Below are 16,192 nucleotides of genomic sequence, written 5' to 3'. Positions count from 1 at the left end.
TATTTATTTATATATATATTTTGTTTGCCTTCACCTCCCTTATCTCACCTCACTTGCTCATATTGTATATAGACTTATTTTCACTGTATTATTGACTGTATGTTTGTTTTACTCCATGTGTAACTATGTGTTGTTGTATGTGTCGAACTGCTTTGCTTTATCTTGGCCAGGTCGCAATTGTAAATGAGAACGTGTTCTCAATTTGCCTACCTGGTTAAATAAAGGTGAAATAAAAAATAAATAAATACCTCACATCTCAAAATAGGGTTACTTAATGTTAGATCCCTCACTTCAAAGGCAGTTATAGTCAATGAACTAATCACAACCTTGAAGTAATTGGCCTGACTGAAACATGGCTTAAGCCTGATGAATTTACTGTGTTAAATGAGACCTCACCTCCTGGTTACACTAGTGACCATATCCCCCGTGCATCCCGCAAGGGCGGAGGTGTTGCTAACATTTACGATAGCAAATTTCAATTTACAAAAAAGAAAATGACGTTTTCGTCTTTTGAGCTTCTAGTCATGAAATCTATGCAGCCTACTCAATCACTTTTTATAGCTACTGTTTACAGGCCTCCTGGGCCATATACAGCGTTCCTCTCTGAGTTCCCTGAATTCCTATCGGACCTTGTAGTCATAGCAGATAATATTCTAATTTTTTGGTGATTTTAATATTCATATGGAAAAATCCACAGACCCACTCCAAAAGGCTTTCGGAGCCATCATCGACTCAGTGGGTTTTGTCCAACATGTCTCTGGACCTACTCACTGCCACAGTCATACTCTGGACCTAGTTTTGTCCCATGGAATAAATGTTGTAGATCATAATGTTTTTCCTCATAATCCTGGACTATCGGACCACCATTTTATTACGTTTGAAATCGCAACAAATAATCTGCTCAGACTCCAACCAAGGAGCATCAAAAGTCGTGCTATAAATTCTCAGACAACACAAAAATTCTTTGATGCCCTTCCAGACTCTTTCTGCCTACCCAAGGACGTCAGAGGACAAAAATCAGTTAACCACCTAACTGAGGAACTCAATTTAACCTTGCGCAATACCCTAGATGCAGTTGCACCCCTAAAAACGAAAAACATTTGTCATAAGAAACTAGCTCCCTGGTATACAGAAAATACCCGAGCTCTGAAGCAAGCTTACAGAAAATTGGAACGGAAAAGGCGCCACACCAAACTGGAAGTCTTCCGACTAGCTTGGAAAGACAGTACCGTGCAGTATCGAAGAGCCCTCACTGCTGCTCGATCATCCTACTTTTCCAACTTAATTGAGGAAAATAAGAACAATCCAAAATGTATTTTTGATACTGTTGCAAAGCTAACTAAAAAGCAGCATTCCCCAAGAGAGGATGGCTTTCAGTTCAGCAGTAATAAATTCATGAACTTCTTTGAGGAAAAGATCATGATCATTAGAAAGCAAATTACGGACTCCTCTTTAAATCTGCGTATTCCTCCAGGGCTTAGCTGTCCTGGATCTGCACAGCTCTGCCAGGGCCTGGGATCGGGAGAGACACTTAAGTGTTTTAGTACTATATCTCTTGACACAATGATGAAAATAATCATGGCCTCTAAACCTTCAAGCTGCATACTGGATCCTATTACTACTAAACTACTGAAAGAGCTGCTTCCTGTGCTTGGCCCTCCTATGTTGAACATAATAAACGGCTCTCTATCCACCGGATGTGTACCAAACTCACTAAAAGTGGCAGTAATAAAGCCTCTCTTGAAATCGGCCTATATTGAATCTTCCATTCCTCTCAATTTTTTTTGAAAAAGCTGTTGTGCAGCAACTCACTGCCTTCCTGAAGACAAACAATGTATACGAAATGCTTCAGTCTGGTTTTAGACCCCATCATAGCACTGAGACTGCACTTGTGAAGGTGGTAAATTACCTTTAATGGCGTCAGACCGAGGCTCTGCATCTGTCCTCGTGCTACTAGACCTTAGTGCTGCCTTTGACACCATCGATCACCACATTCTTTTGGAGAGACTGGAAACCCAAATTGGTCTACACGGACAAGTTCTGGCCTGGTTTAGATCTTATCTGTCGGAAAGATATCAGTTTGTCTCTGTGAATGGTTTGTACTCTGACAAATCAACTGTACATTTCGGTGTTCCTCAAGGTTCCGTTTTAGGACCACTATTGTTTTCACTATATATTTTACCTCTTGGGGATGTTATTCGAAAACATAATGTTAACTTTCACTGCTATGCGGATGACACACAGCTGTACATTTCAATGAAACATGGTGAAGCCCCAAAATTGCCCTCGCTAGAAGCCTGTGTTTCAGACATAAGGAAGTGGATGGCTGAAAACTTTCTACTTTTAAACTCGGACAAAACAGAAATGCTTGTTCTAGGTCCCAAGAAACAAAGAGATCTTCTGTTAAATCTGACAATTAATCTTGATGGTTGTAAAGTCGTCTCAAATAAAACTGTGAAGGACCTCGGCGTTACTCTTGACCCTGATCTCTCTTTTGACGAACATATCAAGACTGTTTCAAGGACAGCTTTTTTCCATCTACGTAACATTGCAAAAATCAGACATTTTCTGTCCAAAAATGATGCAGAAAAATTAATCCATGCATTTGTTACTTCTAGGCTAGACTACTGCAATGCTCTACTTTCCGGCTACCCGGATAAAGCACTAAATAAACTTCAGTTAGTGCTAAATACGGCTGCTAGAATCCTGACTAGAACCAAGAAATTTGATCATATTACTCCAGTGCTAGCTTCCCTACACTGTCTTTCTGTTAAGGCAAGGGCTGATTTCAAGGTTTTACTGTTAACCCATAAAGCGTTACATGGGCTTGCTCCTACCTATCTTTCCGAGTTGGTCCTGCCGTACATACCTACACGTACGCTACGGTCACAAGACGCAGGCCTCCTAATTGTCCCTAGAATTTCTAAGCAAACAGCTGGAGGCAGGGCTTTCTTCTATAGATCTCCATTTTTATGGAATGGTCTGCCTACCCATGTGAGAGACGCAGACTCGGTCTCAACCTTTAAGTCTTTACTGAAGACTTATCTCTTCAGTAGGTCATATGATTGAGTGTAGTCTGGCCCAGGAGTGTGAAGGTGAACGGAAAGGCTCTGGAGCAACAAACCGCCCTTGCTGTCTTTGCCTGGCCGGTTCCCCTCCACTGGGATTCTCTACCTCTAAACCTATTACAGGGGCTGAGTCACTGGCTTACTGGTGCTCTTTCATGACGTCCCTAGGAGGGGTGCGTCACTTGAGTGGGTTGAGTTACTGACGTGATCTTCCTGTCTGGGTTGGCGCCCCCCCTTGGTTTGTGCTGTTGTGGAGATCTTTGTGGGCTATACTCGACCTTGTCTCAGGATTGTAAGTTGGTGGCTGAAGATATCCCTCTAGTGGTGCGTGGGCTGCGCTTTGGCAAAGTGGGTGGGGTTATATCCTTCCTGTTTGGCCCTGTCCGGGGGTATCATCGGATGGGGCCACAGTGTCTCCTGACCCCTCCTGTCTCAGCCTCCAGTATTTATGCTGCAGTAGTTTGTGTCTGGGGGCTAGGGCCAGTTGGTTATATTTGGAGTACTTCTCCTGTCTTATCCAGTGTCCTGTATGAATTTAAGTATGCTCTCTCTAATTCTCTCCTTCTCTCTTTCTTTCTCTCTCTCGGAGGACCTGAGCCCTAGGACCATACGTCAGGACTACTGGGCATGATGACTCCTTGCTGTCCCCAGTCCACCTGGCCTTGCTGCTGTTCCAGTTTCAACTGTTTTGCCTGCGGTTATGGAACCCCTACCTGTCCCAGACCTGCTGTTTTCAACTCTTAATTATCGGCTATGAAAAACCAACTGACATTTATTTCTGATTATTATTTGACCATGCTGGTCATTTATGAACATTTGAACATCTTGGCCATGTACTGTTATAATCTCCACCCGGCACAGCCAGAAGAGGACTGGCCACCCCTCATAGCCTGGTTCCTCTCTAGGTTTCTTCCTAGGTTTTGGCCTTTCTAGGGAGTTTTTCCTAGCCACCGTGCTTCTACACCTGCATTGCTTGCTGTTTGGGGTTTTATGCTGGGTTTCTGTACAGCACTTCGAGATATTAGCTGATGTACGAAGGGCTATATAAAATAAACTTGATTGATTGATATGTTTATGAAGAAACAGATGATTGGTGCATAGGCATACCGTGTCACGGACATAAAGGCCACTCGGGTCCTCATTGAAGAGGTAGGGCAAGAGCAGGATCGCTGCTGTGGTCTCCAGTCCTAGTAAAGTAAAGAAACGATCTTACTACACTTGCTAATTTTATCACAAAATACACTGCTCAAAAAATAAAGGGAACACTTAAACAACACAATGTAACTCCAAGTCAATCACACTTCTGTGAAATCAAACTGTCCACTTAGGAAGCAACACTGATTGACAATACATTTCACATGCTGTTGTGCAAATGGAATAGACAAAAGGTGGAAATTATAGGCAATTAGCAAGACACCCCCAAAAAAGGAGTGATTCTGCAGGTGGTGACCACAGACCACTTCTCAGTTCCTATGCTTCCTGGCTGATGTTTTGGTCACTTTGAATGCTGGCGGTGCTCTCACTCTGGTGGTAGCATGAGACGGAGTCTACAACCCACACAAGTGGCTCAGGGAGTGCAGTTCATCCAGGATGGCACATCAATGCGAGCTGTGGCAAAAAGGTTTGCTGTGTCTGTCAGCGTAGTGTCCAGAGCATGGAGGCGCTACCAGGAGACAGGCCAGTACATCAGGAGACGTGGAGGAGGCCGTAGGAGGGCAACAACCCAGCAGCAGGACCGCTACCTCCGCCTTTATGCAAGGAGGAGGACTGCCAGAGCCCTGCAAAATGACCTCCAGCAGGCCACAAATGTGCATGTGTCAGCATATGGTCTCACAAGGGGTCTGAGGATCTCATTTCGGTACCTATTGGCAGTCAGGCTACCTCTGGCGAGCACATGGAGGGCTGTGCGGCCCCACAAAGAAATGCCACCCCACACCATGACTGACCCATCGCCAAACCGGTCATGCTGGAGGATGTTGCAGGCAGCAGAACGTTCTCCACGGCGTCTCCAGACTCTGTCACGTCTGTCACATGTGCTCATGTGCTCAGTGTGAACCTGCTTTCATCTGTGAAGAGCACAGGGTGCCAGTGGCGAATTTGCCAATCTTGGTGTTCTCTGGCAAATGCCAAACGTCCTGCACGGTGTTGGGCTGTAAGCACAACCCCCACCTGTGGACGTCGGGCCCACATACCACCCTCATGGAGTCTGTTTCTGAACGTTTGAGCAGACACATGCACATTTGTGGCCTGCTGGAGGTCATTTTTGCTGGAGGTCACTTTTTGTCTATATCCGTTCCATGGACTTGATTAATTTATGAGAAGATCTGAAAAGATCATTTGCACACATTTGTATGCTAATAGATTTCAGTTTGTATTGACTGCTATGTAGGTTAAATGTTCATTTCAAATGCAGCTGTCCTACAACATATCTATACCTTCTTCTTGATCCCAATTGCATTGTGTCCATGTTCTGTCCTATAAGAATTTCAAAGGAAGAGAAAATGTGTCAAAGAATCACCTTACAAGCATTTAAATATATATATATTGAAAAATAAATGTTATCGACATACAATTTAATGCAAAATAGAAGAACATATTGGAGAAAGCACTAGCCAATACAGTACTGCCATACAGGCCTAATATCACATTTCAAGATATCTTTGTACACAAATTGTTCAATATTTTATCAGGCTGACTTGAAAGATTATACACAACATTTTGCTGCGTGGTAATACTGTGTTTGGTTTTTGAAGGGCATTTATACAAAAGAGGTAGTCTAGACACTGTATTAATACCATTATGCATTTGAATCTCATCTACAGCTACCATCTAAGCTATTAATTTCCCTCCACAAGAGAGCGGACATGTAACGTTTCCAAAATGGGACAGTATTGTCCATGTAACGTTTCCAAAATGGGATAGTATTGTACATGTAACGTTTCCAAAATGGGATAGTATTGTCCATGTAACGTTTCCAAAATGGGACAGTATTGTACATGTAACGTTTCCAAAATGGGATAGTATTGTCCATGTAACGTTTCCAAAATGGGATAGTATTGTCCATGTAACGTTTCCAAAATGGGATAGTATTGTACATGTAACGTTTCCAAAATGGGATAGTATTGTCCATGTAACGTTTCCAAAATGGGATAGTATGGTCCATGTACCGTTATGCCCCCTTGTGAGTTAATAGTATTGCATGCTGTATCAGGCTATATAAAGAGGAAGACCTTCATTGACGATTCCGTTCGTTGTAACATCTCTTCTGGACAGGTCACCGGCCTTAGTTAGTTAGTCAGAAGTCAGAACCCATCACCTGCTATGTAAAAGAGACAGAAGAATGCACAATGGTCAATGCTATCCGGGATCCTTGGGACATCTCTACCCTAAACCCTAACCCCTACCTTAACCATTTTAAATGTTAACTTCAATGGGATAGGGACGTCCCAAGGATGTATCTCTACCTGAAAATACATGATCTAAGTGATTGATAGTTGGTATTCAGCAGTCATAAAGCCTTATTTACTTTTATGAACTACTAAAATAGTGATTTTGTCAGACAGCAGTTCTACACTTTATTGACTGATTGATCCATTCATCCTTCCATCCCTCCTCAGCCTTCCTCTCCTCTGAAGACCCAGTGAGGGTGGAGCTCAGTCAGCGAGCTGTTGAGGGACTGGTTAGGAAGAACACTTCTACAGCCAGAGAGGTGAGAGGTCACACATGGTTTAGATGGTAAATATTTATGTCCCCTTAGTGGTTCATCACGTCAGCTAAAGGGAATATGTTCCATCATCTATGTTTATTTACATTAGTGCAAATTGTCCACTGATATTGGTGTAATGTCTCACCTGTTTTGGCTGTATGAAAGTTGATTTCCCCTCAGGCACACACATTTGTTCTTTGATATTATGAAGGTAATTTGTGTAGAATGTACTTTTTCCCCACATCTCTTTACATTGCTTATGCATATTTGGTGGCCTGACTGCGTCAAAGGTGTAACTGAGGCCATAGATGCTCCATATCCATTACTTTGAGTGTTATATATAATATGACTAAATATATTTCTTTCTGTGTTGCAAAAAATGGAACGGCAAGGCTGCGGGAGACCACCTCAAGCCCCTGGTAGAGCCAGGGGTGGTGTTTACCACTCCACCAGCCTTCAGCAGGCTGGAAAAGTGGGATTCATTTGTTAGTTTCAGTTTCCAGTAGTTGAATCCTTTAACATATTGTTGCTTTCAACAAATGAATTGGGTTGGTTGAAAAGTGATACTAAACATACATACCATAGTGGAAGATATACTGAATTTATACTAAGATGGACCAAGATATGTGTTGCTTGTTCATTAGGTTCATTTGTTTTACAATATGTTCAAATCAAGCTTTATTTATACAGCACATTTCAGACATGGATGCAACACAATGGCTTCACAGAAAGAAAAAAAAAAAAGAAAATTAACAAATATTTAATACACAAACATAAGAGGATAAAAAAACAGAATAACTGAAAAACTAAACTTAACTGGAAGACTAATGAGCATTCTAAGTAAATGCCATCGATTAAAATATTAACAATTCACTGCAATATCCAACCCAAAATATATTGTCTTACTCCATTGTTTGATGTTACGTTCTCCGGCAAGAAAACTGAAAATGTCCCTCAAACAGAAGAGGGAACTAACAACAACCAAAACTACACAGGTTTTAGAAGGGGCTCTGAAAGACACTATGGAGGTGTCCACTGAAAGTTGACTAGTAACAACTGGGACCTAAAAGACACCCACCATGAGACCCACTAAATCTGCCCAAGAGGCAAACAAAAGAAAAACCCACACCTAACTTAAAGACAGGAAGCAAACCAAAAAGGTGGATCAACTAAAGGTGTTGACACTCCACATCTATCAAGACAACTGGAGCACTGGGCCAACAGACTGTTGCTTTGGCAAGAGTCTGTTGATTTGGTCGGTCATTGGGTTCATTTGTTATGCAATATGTTCAAATCAAGCTTTATTTATACAGCATATTTCAGACACGGATGCAACACAATGGCTTCACAGGAAAAAACAATGAAAATAAACAGAAATATTAAGACTGAAAAACTAATGAGCATTCTAAATGTGATCGACTAAAATATTAACAATTCACTGCAATATCCAACCCAAAATATCCTGTCTTACTCCATTGTTTGATGTTACGTTCTCCAGCAAGAAAACCAAAAATGTTCCTCAAACAGAAGATGGAATTAACAAAGAATCACTGATAACCACAACTAAACAGGTTCTAGGAGGGGCTCTGAAAGACACTATGGGGGTGTCCACTGGAAGTTGACTAGTAACAACAACTGGGACATAAAAGACACCCACCATGAGACCCATTAAATCTGCCCAAGAAGAGGCAAACAAAAGAAAAACCCACAACAAACTTAATGACAGGAAGCAAACCAAAAAGGTAGAGCAACTAAAGGTGTTGACTCTCCACATCTATCAAGACAACTGGAGCACTGGGCCAGACACTCTTAAAAAGGACCTGGACCAGCTCAGGTGGAACACCTTCCCACTAACGAGACGGACAAGCCAGCACAGGTGTAACACATACTGACTAACGAGGTGACACCAATAAGTGCGTCCTACGTGCTAACGAGCTTTTCATATTAACAAGCTATATGGGCGAGTCCAACCTCAAAACATAAATGGAAAAACCAAAGCCTGTAACACCTTCCCCCTTAAGACAACAAATATATCCTATATTTTTTTGTTGGACAAGTTTGCTCACCCCCAACAGAAAACAACTTCCATTTCACATTATAATCATCTACAATGCTTCACCTTCTACAATATAAACATGGTGTCTACTGGCTGTCAACAATTAAAAACAAGAAGAAACACGTATTTCTAAATAATAATATACAATCGTATTATTTTTTTCTCCTTTTTCATTCTATAGAATCCTAAAACTCACTAGCTTCTAGAACTCTCGTCTTCCTAAAACTCACCAGCTTCTAGAACTCTCGTCCCCTTGGAACGAGCCCAAACAAAACTCGTCTCCAATACTGAAAAACGTGCAGTCAAAGTAAATTGTGATCCATGGCAACGCACTGGCTAAATGCAAAACGCATGTCTTCTTGAGACAATCAGCAACCAAGTTGTCATTACCACGGACATGTCTGATTTAGTAATAGTAGTAACTCTGCGGAGCTTCTCTCTCTTTTCAGGGTTCACTCGATAGGCATGTTGTTGGATCGGGGCCCAGTCCCCAATGTCATGCTCTAGTACATTTGGGTTGGCACATCTGAGAATTAACCCTGCTATTCTAAAAGAAGGGCTACAATGTCAATATAATTATACCCGAAAATTGTCAGTTGATTGCATAAATAATTATGATTACTAAAAGTTACATGAATTGTAAATATGAATGATCAAAACCAAATGTACACCTTTTTGTTAATATGTATTGTCAATAATTAACTTAATGGTGAGGCATGGTATAATAAAAAATAATTAAAAAAAATATTTGATTGCATAGTCTTATTTTCAACGTCTTTTCAATTACATTGTGCTAGGTGGGATAGCCTCAATGTCAAAACACAGTTTTAACGTGTCCAAATCAATAACCAACATGCAGAAACAGTTTGGGATAAATTGAAAACCTAAACATAACATGTGCTATTTACACAAACATCTGCCACAATAATCATATTTCTTGTATTTTTTTAAACAAGCTCCTTGTAAACTGCACAAGCACCAGAAATGCTGTTGTTTTGACAAGTAGCAATAAATCACTGATATCAATTAGAGGGGAAATCAGGTTGTACGTGATGTTGGAATGCATTTAAATGTAGGGGTCGCTAAACAAAGGAACTACCGTAATTTCCGGACTATAAGCCGCTACTTTTTTCCCACGCTATGAACCTTGCGCTTTATACAATGACGCGGCTAATTTATGGATTTTTCCCGCTTTCACAAATTCATGCCGCCAAAAAACTGAGCACCGTCACATAATGTGACGTAAATCGAGCGCGCTCAAACTTTCCATCATTCTGATTACGGTAGTCATTTTGTCACCCTCATCATGGCAAAGACACGGAGAAATGCATATGATGCAGCTTTCAATTTGAAGGCGATCGATCTGGCTGTTGGAAAAGGAAATAGTGCTGCTGCACGGGAGCCTTAATGAGTCGATGATAAGACGTTGGAAACAGCAGCGTGAGAAACTGACTTAGTGCAAAAAAACAACAAAAGTTTTCAGAGGAAAGAAAAGCAGATGGCCCGAACTAGAAAATGAGGCTTGGATGAGTTTGCCTCCGGATGAAAGTGAGGAGAGCGCAATGAAAACGATCCAACATCGGATGAAGCAATTCTGAGGCTATTCAACTCCGACACCAAAGGAGATGACTTCAGTGGTTTCAGTGCACAGGAGGAAGATAGTGACCAAGGACTTTCTTGGTAGGCTATTGTTTACTGCTATTTAAAAAAAAAAAAATGTTACAAGCCTGTTTCGTTAAAGCCTATTTATTTTTGTTACAAGCCGTGTTTCGTTAAAGCCTATTTATTTTTGTTACAAGCCGTGTTTCGTTTAAAGGCTGTGTAAAGTTCATTTGTTTCAATGTACCGGTAGGCACCTGCGGCTTATAGACACGTGCGGCTTATTTATGTACAAAAATAAATAAAAAATAAATAAAAATCAGTGGGTGCGGCTTATATTCAGGTGCGCTTAATAGTCCAGCAATTACGGTAGACACTTATTAGTCATAATTCATCGATATCATGCTAAAACCATTTGTTCACAATCACAAACACACCTTGTACAGCACTACAGGAGGGAGATGAGGTTGCACATCCTGTTAAAACTAACAGCTCAAAAACTACACGGAATCTGGGAATAATGTGTACTTACTAAATCTCATAAATAGTACTCTTTCAATTCAGAGCCTGGATTTTTCCCCTGAGGCTAATATCCATATCATGCTGAAATTAATAGAACAGGGGACAAACGTTTAGGGTTCTACATTGTGACATCATTAAAATACTCCTTCTACAATGTTAAAAACATTCTACATTGTGACATCATTTATTTGATATCATGAAACAACTGCTTCATGTATTTTCTGATGATTAGTCAGAGATCTTTTATCAGATTATCTCTGGTCACAGCTATAAGATTCCTCTCCTGTGTGTGTTCTCTGGTGTGATTTCAGGCTGCTTCGGTGAGCAAAACTCTTCCCACATTGATCACAGCTATAAGGTTTATCTCCTGTGTGTGCTCTATGGTGTAAAGTCAGAGAGACAGATGTAGTAAAACTCTTCCCACATTGATAACAGCTATACGGTTTCTCTCCTGTGTGGATTCTCTGATGAATTTTAATGCCTGATGAGGTGAATCTCTTACCACAGTCAGAGCAGCAGTTAGATTTCTTCCCCGTGGGTCTCTGCTGGTGTTTCTTGATGTGTTCTGATGTGGAGAGAGTCTTCTCTGCCTCGTCAGCATCATGAGGTTGTTGAGGCTCCCGTATCTCTCCTGTGTGAACAACAAAGTCAGACAGATGGTTAAAAGCCCACAACAGCGGAAATCCACTGTAAAAGGTGATGCCAACAGCGTAGCCATGATGTTGTACAACAATTGACGTCTGTAATGAATGTTAAAATTATTTGACAATTGTCTTAAAATGAGCAAGAATAGTCATATTTTAGTAGTAACATTGATGATTGTAGGCTAGAAATAAGTTATTCATGTTGTTGAAACTAAGCACTGTGCCAGACGACTTTTGGTCTCCAATAAGCCCCTTTCTGTGTTTCCTAAAATTGCGGCACGAGGGCGATGCATATGCAATTTGGTTGTAGAAACTCCTCCCTCCTAATGAGGAAACCGATAGTTATGGATGTACTATATCTGATTAGAGCAAGAATTTTACTTTTTCACAGTGTATTCTGAATGTGAATGGGGGAAAACTCAGGGGAGTAGCCTCCATTTCCATGTTGCTTATGAGTGCATTTCACACTACTTTGGATTATAATTGTAAGGCTTGTTTGAAGGTCCTGTGTAATATAATGTTTGCTACAGTATTAATTATTGAAGAATCGCGTTAATGACAGTACCCATTTGGTGTTGTCAATAAAGTTATGATTTTTGAAATTACATTTTTCCCCCACCTTTATTTAACCAGGTGGCCAGTTGAGAACAAGTTCTCATTTACAACTGCGACCTGGCCAAGATAAAGCAAAGCAGTGCGACAAAAAAAAACAACAGAGTTACACGTGGGATAAACAAACATACAGTCAATAACACAATAGAAAAATCTATATAGAGTGTGATGGAGTAAGGAGGTAAGGCAATAAACAGGCCATGCTATGGGTGGGTGTTGCTATGGTGACCAGTGAGCTGAGTTAAGGCGGAGCTTTACATAGCAAAGACTTATAAATGACCTGGAGCCAGTGGGTTTAGCGATGAATATGTAGCGAGGACCAGCCAACGAGAGCATACAGGTCGCAGTGGTGGGTGGTATATGGGGCTTTGGTGACAAAACGGATGGCACTGTGAAATACTCAGCAAACTGGATGCAGTCTGAGTGTTGGAGGCTATTTTGTAAATGACATCGCTGAAGTCAAGGATCGGCAGGATAGTCAGTTTTACGAGGGTATGTTTGGCAGCGTGAGTGTAGGAGGCTTTGTTGCGAAATAGGAAGCAGATTCTAGATTTAATTTGGGATTGGAGATGTTTAATGTGAGTCTGGAAGGAGAGTTTACAGTCTAACCAGACACCTAGGTATTTGTAGTTGTCCACATATTCTAAGTCAGAACCGTCCAGAGTAGTGATGCTAGTCGGGCGGATGCGGGCAGCGATCGGTTGAAGAGCATGCATTTAGTTTTACTAGCATTTAAGAGCAGTTGGAGGCCACGGAAGGAGAGTTGTATGACATTGAAGCTAATTTGGAGGTTTGTTAACAGTGTCCAAAGAAGGGACAGATGTATACAGAAGGGTGTCGTCTGCGTCGAGGTGGATCAGAGAATCACCCTCAGCAAGAGCGACATCATATATGTATACAGAGAAGAGAGTCGGCCCGAGAATTGAACCCTGTGGCACCCCTATAAAGACTGCCAGAGGTCCGGACAACAGGCCCTCCAATTTGACACACTGAACTCTGAGAAGTAGTTCTGAGAAGTAGATGGTGAACCAGGCGAGTCAGTCATTTGAGAAACCAAGACTGTTGAGTCTGCCAATAAGAATGTGGTGATTGACAGAGTCGAAAGCCTTGCCTTAACCTTTATCACTAGACACCTCATAGTGAGCTACAGGTAGGAATCAGCAATGAATCCCAATAATGAGACACCTCTGGGGAGGGGTGTCAGCAATTTAAAAAAAATATATATATACAGTGGGGAGAACAAGTATTTGAGACACTGCTGATTTTGCAGGTTTTCCTACTTGTAGGAAAAAGCATGTAGAGGTCTGTAATTTTTATCATAGGTACACTTCAACTGTGAGAGACGGAATCTAAAACAAAAATCCAGAAAATCACATTGTTTGATTTTTAAGTAATTCATTTGCATTTTATTGCATGACATAAGTATTTGATACATCAGAAAAGCAGAGCTTAATATTTGGTACAGAAACCTTTGTTTGCAATTACAGAGATCATACGTTTCCTGTAGTTCTTGACCAGGTTTGCATACACTGCAGCAGGGATTTTGGCCCACTCCTCCTCCGTACAGACCTTCTACAGATCCTTCAGGTTTCGGGGCTGTCGCTGGGCAATACGGACTTTCAGCTCCCTCCAAAGATCTTCTATTGGGTTCAGGTCTGGAGACTGGCTAGACCACTCCAGGACGTGGAGGCTATATACAGGGGGCACCGGTAGCGAGTCAGTGTGGAGGCTATATGCAGGGGGACACCGGTACCGAGTCAGTGTGCGGCGGTACAGGCTAGTTGAGGTAATCTGTACATGGTGGGGGCGTAGTGACTATGCATAGGTAACAAACAACCAGCGAGTAGCAGCAGTGCACAAAATGAGTAGCAGCAGTGCACAAAATGGAGGGTGGTGGGGGGTCAATGTAAATTGTCCAGTGGATGAATTGTTCAGCAGTCTTATGGCTTGGAGGTAGAAGCTGTTGAGGAGGCTTTTGGTCCTAGACTTGGTTCTCCGGTACCACTTGCCGTGCAGTAGCAGAGAAAACAGTTTATAACTTGAGTGACTGGAGTCTCTGACAATTTTGTGGGCTTTCCTCTGACACCGCCTATTATATAGGTCCTGGATGGCAGGAAGCTTGGCCACAGTGATGTACTGGGCCGTTCGCACTACCCTCTGTAGCGCAAAGCAGTTGCCATACCAGGCGGTGATGCAACCGGTCAGTATGCTCTCGATGGTGCAGCTGTATTACCTTTTGAGGATCTTGGGACCCATGCCAGATCTTTTCAGTCTCCCGAGGGGGAAAAGGTTTTGTTGTGCCCTCTTCATGACTGTCTTGGTATATATGTGGGTGATTGAAAGATGAACTGAGGTCCACACTCCAGTCCAGTTGATGGTGGTAATGCACCTTAAAGTTGGTTGCCAACCGCCATATAAAGTCCATAGAAGAAAAAGAAGTCTAAAGAAGTCTGAAGGAAGGAGAAATGACGAGAAACGATGTTGGTTTACCTTTTGGGGCATCGCGACTGGTTACCTATTTTGATGTGATATGAAAGTATTATGTGAAATTATTTTGATGTGAAATTTAAGTATTGTGTGAACTTATGTTGATGTGATATGAAAGTACAGCGATTTATGTTTCTAGAAACGTATCGCAATTGAGAATCGATTCACATTTAGATGGATTATTTGACTATTTTACCTGCCAGAGCCAGTCTACCTATGAAAATAACATACAGTCCAGAGTAAGGGGTCCAGCAATCAGCAGTAGAAACAATAACAAAGCGTACTTCCTGCCCGTTTCGGTAAAAAGCTGAGGGATGGTGCTGGAGAAATGCAACATTATAGTTTTAACCATGTTTTGAGGATATACAGCGTTTGTTTATAGTTACTGATGTAACAGTATAACTTTAGACCGTCCCCTCGCCCGGGCGCGAACCAGGGACCCTCTGCACACATCAACAACAGTCACCCACGAAGCGTCGTTACCCATCGCTCCACAAAAGCCGCGGCCCTTGCAGAGCAAGGGGAAACCCTACTTCAAGGTCTCAGAGCAAGTGACGTAACTGATTGAAAGGCTATTAGCGTGCACCACCGCTAACTAACTACCTAGCCATTTCACATCTGTTACACTGACAAACATTGGAATAAAAAAAACTAATATTTTTGGTTCTGATGGGGTACGACAGTTGAACTAAGCTCATGAGGCATTTATAAGTGAATTCTTCAAGAAACAGATGGGTACATATCATTAATGTATAAGTCCCAAAATGGATGTAACAACTGCTGATTGCCCCTTTAAGACTACATATTGGGCTAAGCTAATAGGAGATATTGAGGACTACAGTATTTCAGGTATTGTCATTGGATGCATTTGATCAATTGTTAAACGTTTTGTTGATGGTCCACTCTTGATGTTCTACACGTTACAGTGTAGCTTCAGCCATTCCTACAGAACAACATTAAAGTGTAGAACCCCTTTACTTTATATTGGTTCAACGACTGCAGAGACGGTACTTACTGGTGTTAAACAGATCTCCAACCTCCTCTTCTTCATCCAGTGTGACAGTCATCTCCCCCTCCTCCTCTTTCACTACAAAAACTGCATCCTCCTCTTTCTTTCAATGAAACGTCTTTCTCTTCTTCTTTCAATGTAACAGCCTCCTCTTCCTCCTCTTTCACAACAATGTTCTGCCACAGACCCTCTTTCTTCGTCCAGCATACTTCCTCTTCTTTAGCAGGAGGGGAGAAGCTTACTGACCTCATGTTCGGGGATGTTAGCTAGCTAGCTATCATTAGCGACTAGGCTAGTGCTAACTAAACCAGCCAGCTACTATAGCTGACTAATACAAAATAACGTAATATTCAATTAAATAGGTTAACAAGTTGATACGACAGAAGTGTGGGTAATATACACCGAACAGCGTATAAATAGCTTGAATCTTTCGGCTATGTTGGCTAGCAAGCTACCGAGGTGGTTGACGAGCTGTTTCTGAAGAACCGT

General features: G+C 41.7%; 2 protein-coding genes across 6 annotated transcripts in view; both read right to left on the bottom strand.

Annotated features, from left to right (window-relative positions):
• LOC129839064 (zinc finger protein OZF-like) overlaps window positions 1-16,192 on the bottom strand; it is a 442,535-nt gene that overhangs the window by 227,121 nt on the left and 199,222 nt on the right. The gene's annotated exons all lie outside the window — the stretch shown is intronic.
• LOC129839096 (putative zinc finger protein 137) overlaps window positions 1-16,192 on the bottom strand; it is a 24,275-nt gene extending 8,083 nt beyond the window's left edge. The window contains exons 1-5 of one of the 5 annotated variants that reach the window (XR_008756975.1): window positions 15,710-16,192; window positions 11,454-11,582; window positions 6,299-6,387; window positions 5,504-5,543; window positions 4,176-4,255 (exon numbers count right to left, since the gene is read on the bottom strand). Coding sequence is in view for 2 of the 5 variants with exons in the window: in XM_055906372.1 (XP_055762347.1) it covers window positions 4,176-4,255; window positions 5,504-5,543; window positions 11,454-11,582; window positions 15,710-15,745 (285 nt within the window). In the remaining 3 variants the exon portion in view is untranslated. The other 4 variants (XR_008756974.1, XM_055906372.1, XM_055906373.1 and 1 more) reach the window with 4 other exon arrangements.

The sequence above is a fragment of the Salvelinus fontinalis genome, chromosome 40 (assembly GCF_029448725.1).
Source record: "Salvelinus fontinalis isolate EN_2023a chromosome 40, ASM2944872v1, whole genome shotgun sequence".
Lineage (NCBI taxonomy): Eukaryota > Metazoa > Chordata > Actinopteri > Salmoniformes > Salmonidae > Salvelinus > Salvelinus fontinalis.
This window is presented reverse-complemented; position numbering and strand designations above follow the sequence as displayed.